General features: G+C 42.4%; 1 protein-coding gene across 1 annotated transcript in view; it reads left to right on the top strand.

Annotated features, from left to right (window-relative positions):
* HGD (homogentisate 1,2-dioxygenase) overlaps positions 6,443–7,099 on the top strand; it is a 43,208-nt gene continuing 42,551 nt past the window's right edge. The window contains exon 1 of the mRNA XM_005674989.3: positions 6,443–6,606. Coding sequence (XP_005675046.2) covers positions 6,592–6,606 — 15 coding nt within the window. The 5' untranslated portion in view covers positions 6,443–6,591. The remainder of the gene's footprint in view (positions 6,607–7,099) is intronic.

Genomic DNA, 7,099 nt, shown 5'->3' with positions numbered 1-7,099 from the left:
TTTGATATAATCCAGGTGCCTTGACACTGCTGTTTTTCTGTCCGTTTTGAAAATGGACTTAATAGAACTGATGTGCTGGGCTGGGCCATCAGACTGAGGTGAAGAGCTCCTAACCCGCCTCTATGATCAGAGGTTTCGAGTCTTCATTTCAATAGTGTGTGCTTTAGCACCCAGCCCAGGTAGGGCCTTGTATGGGTATCTAAATGCTGGTTTAAAGCACAGGTAGCAACTGTTTTCAGAACTCTGAAGGTCTAACAGGATGTCTGCATTGATTTAATATCTATTAAAATTCAAAGGTGGATACCCTTTGGGAGAAGGAGGAAAAGGAAATAAAAAATTCATTTCTCCCTAACCCCAAAACTGAGTTAAATTACTGTGGTAGGAGAGAAAGGGTTGCAGGAAGCCTAGTCCTGGGAGAACCCTGAACCTCACGTATTCCCCAGTATGTTGGCCAGATGCAGAATTGAGAGTTGGAGCCTACCAGGGCTGCTCCATAGAGTAGGAAAGAGATCCAACTTTGAGTTACAATTAGCACCTTCATTTAAGAACTCAAAGAAATGACTTTCAAACTCAAAAATGCATGAAAGTCCTCTGAAGTGTTTATTTAAAATGCAAAGACTCTGAAATTTCTTCTGCCCCCTTCACACAATTCTGTGTATTGGGTTGGCCAAAAAGTCTCTTTGGTTTTTCCCATAAAGTCTTAGGGAAAAAACAGAATGAACTTTTTGACCAACCCTATTATATGACGTAGGGCTGGGATTTTGTATTTTTAACAGGCAAACTAGGTGATTTCAATGCAGGTAGTTCAGAATCCAGCCTTTGAAAAAAACAAATTCATATCTAAAAAAGTAAGGAATACATGGATTGTAGACTCTTAATGGCACCAGTGTTGCAGAGTTCATCAAAGTCCATGTTTGGGTTCCTCTGCACGATCACCCTGTAATGAGCTGAGCCATGCCTCCGTCTCAAGACTATGCACACCACAGCAATCGTAACCTGATTGTCACCTCCTCTATGCACAAAACAGGAGATATTTATCTTTGATGTACTACTACCCGTTTTTATTACTAGCACTTTCTACCCTCTGAGTATATCTATTTCTAATAAAATGCCATGTCATCTGATACATGAAAAGTAAAGTGAAGTCGCTCAGTCATGTCCAACTCTTTGCGACCCCATGGACTGTAGCCTATCAGGCTCCTCTGTCCATAGGATTTTCCAGGCAAGAGAGCTGGAGTGGATTGCCATTTCCTTCTCCAGGGGGTCTTCCCGACCAAGGAATCGAACCTGGGTTTCCCGCATTGCAGGCAGACGATTTACCGTGGGAGCCACCAGGGAAGCCCTAGCCCCTCTCTTATACCGTATTTGTTTTCTCAGCTGGCTAACCAGGGTCATCAACAAGTCATGGTGAAGAATGAAACCCCTAAACTTCATCAACAAAGATCTAAAATCTTGCTCAGTACCATCAAATAGATCAGCTAATCTATCAGTTTCATTTTCTTCTTGGAGACATCAGTTCTGATGTCCTCCATCCTCTAATTCAGGGGTCCCCAACCTCTGGGATCTGAGGCCTGATTATCTGAAGTGGAGCTGATGTAATAATAATAGAAATAAAGTGTACAATAAATGTAATGCTCTTGGATCATCCCAAGGCCATCCCCCCTGCCTCATTCGTGGGAAAATTGTGTCCCACGATACTGGTCCCTGGTGCCAAAAAGGTTGGGGACCACTGCTCTAACTGCACTCTGGAGTGACTGCTCTCTAGGCATGCTGCTCGTCCTTCTCGTTACCCTGTGACAATCCCCAGCTTCCTGGATGCAATGTTTTCCACTTACTTGGTGTGGATCAGTGGTCTTCCAACTGGGATGTGTGCATGTATCTCTTCCAAAAGGTACAAAGGCACAGATAGTTTAAGGGAATCATTTTCTAGATCATTAATTCGCACATGAATGTGTATTAACAGTGCTTGTGAAGCAGCTCAATGCTGGTTCGTTCTTCTCACCTCTACATTCACGATTGCCCTTTGCCCATGGCAGAAAAGGAGCATCTCCCTAGTAGTGCAATAGAAATATGGCTTATTGCCCCAGGTGTAAATGCCTTCAGGATGCCAACAAAAGGGCATTTCTAAATACTAGTTTTATTTAAGGATTTTGTCTGTTCCACTCCTCACAATTACAAAAAAAAAAAAAAAAAGCAGAGCTCTTAAGGAATAGCTCCCGAGGACAAAGCAAAGAGCTTTTGTAAGATACATCCGTGGCTATATGGCACTTTGTTTCTTGTCAAGGCTTCTTACCATGAAAGAAATCTATCAAAATATGGAAGTAACATTTTTATCAAAAATAATTATACAGGCAAAGTATATATAATTAACGTTTTTATTTTCCTAACCCTTTCTGAGTAAATGAGCTGGACAAAGCACCTCCGAGTGAAAAGGTGACAGTTACAGCGGTGATTCCAGTAGCTGGGTAAAAAAGCTGATCCAAATCAGGTTTCCAATTATTTGCTTGCAATAAAATTAATCTAGCTGAGTTGTTAACTGATAAGTCATTAAAATAATATTTAACAGTAGATCAGTGTGTGATTTTTGGTGTTTAATTCAGAAGGAATTTCAGTGATATAAAAAAATCCCTTCCATTCATAACCACTTATTTACGCAAACAAGTTTTCTCAGCATTTATGTCTGTAAAGGCAAGAGCTAGGATTAAAAGATGTGGAATCCTTTGTCTTTCTAGAAATAAGAATTATTAATTCATGAATACATAAATTAAGGTGGGAGGGAGCCAGTCACCTCATTAAAAGAAGCATTTCTAGAAAGACTTTGTCTTTTATTTAATAAGTATTTATCAAAATATATAGTATTTATGTAACACTGTCCTAGAGAAGAATCCTCCAGGGTCCTGTCTGGAGGGTAAGACACGTGCTGGTAGCATTCTGGAAGTACAGTCAGAGAAGGATAGTGGAGATTTCATCATCACTACACTTGGTTTTGGTTCTTCCCACTCCCTGGTGTGTGTGAATCCAGAGCCTTTTCAGAGAGGAAACCTATCTTGTGCCAGAATCCAGAGGTGGCCTATATCTGGTGTCTCCAATTCCTGGTCCTTTGCAAATCCTTCACTTCACCTGTTCCCCACATCCATTCACTGGATCCCTCTCCCTCTGCCTGGTTTTTAGTATCTTTATTATTGCTCGCCACTTGGGTCCTGTGATTCTTCTCTGGTCCAGTATATGATTGCCTTACCCAGTATAGTGTGTGCCTTACACACAACCTGCTTCTTCCACTGGGTGTCTTTGAATGTTCATCACTCTGCCTCTTTCCCTTGCTTTAAATATCTGCCCAAACTCCCCTTTGTGAAAGACTTCCCTCACTAGACTCCACTCTATTCCATCAATGCAGTAAAAATAGGTCTTTGTACACAATCCTCCCTTGATCGATCCCTTACTGTATGTGACTTGGCTCAGCTATCACCTCAGGAAGCCTTCCCTGCCCTGCTAGTCAGAGCTCTGCAGTCCCTAATCCCTCCCATAATACCATGGACTCTTCTTCCTTGTCACAGGAAGAGTCCAGGCACCCCACTGTAATGGCCCATTTATTGGTCAGTCTTCTCCAATGTGCACCCTCCTAGAGGACCAGGCTCATCTCTGTATCCCCCACACCTCACAGGGCCTGGCATTTAGCAAGTCCCCAATAGTTGTGAAGTAAATATGTGATTAGATTAAAATAGAAAGCCATCAGACATAGAATCAAAGCTATGTGTTTCTCTGTTTGATGTGTTCTCATTTCTCCTGTGTGTATATGGCACAATACCTGGCACATGGTGGTCCAAAGCAAATACTTGTTTTATTAAGTTATTGTTACAAAAACAGAAGACAGGAAATAAAGTAAACTCACTTGGGAAAAACCCCTAAATAGGAAATTGATAGGTTTATTCGATTTTAAATATTTTCAGTCCCCTAAAATAATTTTCATTCTGTCAAGGATCTCTTACCACTTTCTTACTCTTTCAGAAATCTCTCACATCTTAGGAAAGAACTTAAACACCTCTTAAATCTGCCTTTAAAGCTGATTCAGAAAGAGCACATGAAGTTTATGGAAAATCAAAGCAGTAAACCTTTTCCTTTGTCTCGTATTGGTTCCCATCCATTTTCCCCCCTAATCACCAAACTCTGGCTTCCAGGATCAATAGCAGTTCAGGAGCCAATGTACTCATAAACTCAGATATGCAAGAAATATTTTTCCTGAATTCACTTTTGATTTTGAGTCTGCATACTGCAGGAATAATAAAAAACCTAGCCTCAGTAAAGCTGGGGTTTACACCTTCCCCCTTTCTCCCAGGTTTGCATATAAATTCCAGGGAAGCTTATGTAATACCACAATGTTAGCTGTCTGTGCTGACATATGCTGAGATGTGCTATAAGTTCCCTGGTCTGCAGGCATCAATCCACACAGTGTGCTTCCAACCTGTCACTTGTTTCTATCAACGTGGCACCTTTGGGCTGGTCTTTCTGCACTAACACCTCAGACACAAATCATTCTGCTGCTACTGCAGTATGCTGGAGCCTGGGGACCTCTGGAAGATGCTTAGACCCATTTATCTAAAGCAGAAGATGTCAAACTGGCAGCCCATAGTCACTCATATCTATATGCATGCTTTTTTGACATAATTGTATCAGTTACCTATCACTGCTTGACAAAACACCCCAAAACTTTACTGGCATAAAATATGTCATTCTATTTACTCATAATTCTGTGTGTCCACAATTTGGGCTGGGTTTAGCTGGTGGTTCTCCTGCTGGTCTCACCTAGGATCACGTATGTGTCTGCAGTCATCTGGCAGCCACACTGCTTCATTCACACATCTGGCAACTAGTGCTGGCTGTTGAGTGCCTGGACAACTCAACAAAGGCAACATGGTATAAATTCTTCAAGAATCTTATTTCCTTATGCCTGTATCTCTCTAATAAGAGACCCAAAAGTTATTTTATCCAGGTGGTATCTCATTCTCTTTGTCCAGATGGTATCTCATTCTCTTTGTCCAGATGGTATCTCACTCTCTTTGTCCAGATGGTATCTCACTCTCAAGGAGGCTAGCCTGCATGGTGGTCTCAAGTAGCAAGAAATGGGAAAATCCTAAAGCACAAGCATTTTTCAAACCTCTGCTTGTGTTGTGTTTGCTGTTAGCCAAAGTAAGATTCAAGGAGATAAGTTAAAGACTCCATCTCATGTTGGGAGGAGCAGCAAAGTCACATTGCAAAGGAGCATGTATACAAGGATGAAAGGAAATTGTGGGCATTTTTTACAATCTGTTACAATGGCTTCATTCATTCATTCATCCATTCACTTATGTAAGTTGCCAGTGTTTAAAAACTGGAACTTCATTTATATATCTTTAAAACTTACTTAGCCTACCTCACCCATTTACATGTTCTTCCTGGTCTGCTGCACTTGAGTTTACGATAATAAAGCCTGGTTTACAAGATTGTTTTTGTGCAATTAAATGAGGTAATGTCTGTGGGAAAATCTGGCATGACAAGCACTCAATATATGGTTTCTTCCTTCCTGAATGCCATTAGCCATGAAGTTGATACCTGACCATGGCTAAGGAGAGTAGCCAAGATGAAGGACAAGGGAGTCATGGAAAAGTGGCTGGAAAATAACCCTTGGGTCTCTTGTTAGAGGGATACGTGAACGTGAAGTCGTTCAGTCGTGTCTGACTCTTTGTGACCCCGTGGACTGTAGCCTACCAGGCTCCTCTGTCCATGGGATTTTCCAGCCAGTAGTACTGAAATGGATTGCCATCTCCTTCTCCAAGGGACCTTCCCAACCCAGGGATCGAACCCGGGTCTCCTGCATCATAGACAGACGCTTTACCTTCTGAGTCACCAGGGAAGTCAGAGGGATACAAGCATAAGGAAATAATATTCTTAAGGAATTTATAAGAACACTAAATACATTTGAGAAATTAAGTGGAACAACAGTAAATATCTAAATTGGCTTTAACTGGAGTGCTTCGCTCTGAACTGTTCACCCAGCTCATCCCTGGGAGGCAACTGTGGAGAGCTGCCCAGACCCGGTCCATGTCTCGGGCAGCTATGTGAAAACACCTGTGTCAGGGCACAGCTCGTTTCCTCTCTGCTCTCAGAGAGCGAACACTGCCGTGTTCCTTCCTGGCCTCAGTCAGGACTGAGTGGAGAAGCCTTTGCGTCACACAGCAAGCACTAACTGCCACAGTTCCTCTCACAGAGAGCTTTAAATTCTCTGCCTTTAGTGATGAGCCTCCTTCCCTTACCTGAAACAAATAACTGATCAACCTCTATCTCTGGTGAAAAGGAGACAGGCCTCTGCAAACTCTTTAGAAACAGCCCAGGTTTAATAAAAACCCAAGGCAGTTAGGAAAGCAGTTTGGGAACACGCATGCTGGACTTTCTCCCTAGCGTAGCCCGGTTAGGAAATGCCTGTGACTGATCTGAGTGACCTGCTGGCCAGTGAGCGCAGTGAAGAAGTGGAATAACACCCAGAGGGTGGTTTGCAGGAGAAGCAGAAGCATCTGGGCCTGGGTTTCCCGAAATCATCATACCTGCAGCAGAAGGAAAATGACTGAGTTGAAGGTAAGAAACTATCTGGCCAGTTTGCTGTCGTTTCTTCAGCCACAATTCATGGAAGCTTCTGAAAATTTCAGAGAGTCAGGGTTAACACTAACTTAGAGAGGCCCTGGTCCAAGCTACTGTGTTCAAGGCTTTGCCATAAGCATGGCCGGGGCTGGGGGATGACAAAGAAAATAGAGACAGTCTAATTCTCCATCTCTTGTCTTGTTCAGTTCATATATTGTCTTGGGAATCTATAGACCTTATAAGGGCTCTCCTCCACTATGGACAGACACAGTTCTCCCTGTGACTGTTTGCCAGTCCCTACTCTCACACACCTTCCTGTCGCTACAGTTTCCTGGACAGCCTCCAGCCCACCAGTTAGATATGTTTAATCTATTCAGATATTTTGAGGCTCACAATCAGCCCTTGACCAGCAGAAGTCCTAGCACTTCCTCTAGGAAATAATTCCTTATTATTTAATCTGCAATTGAAAAATATGTATGGGATTCTCCAG

The sequence above is a fragment of the Capra hircus genome, chromosome 1, assembly GCF_001704415.2.
Source record: "Capra hircus breed San Clemente chromosome 1, ASM170441v1, whole genome shotgun sequence".
Taxonomy (NCBI): Eukaryota; Metazoa; Chordata; class Mammalia; order Artiodactyla; family Bovidae; genus Capra; species Capra hircus.
Note: the sequence above shows the minus strand (reverse complement) of the source record. Positions and strands in the feature narration are given on the sequence as shown.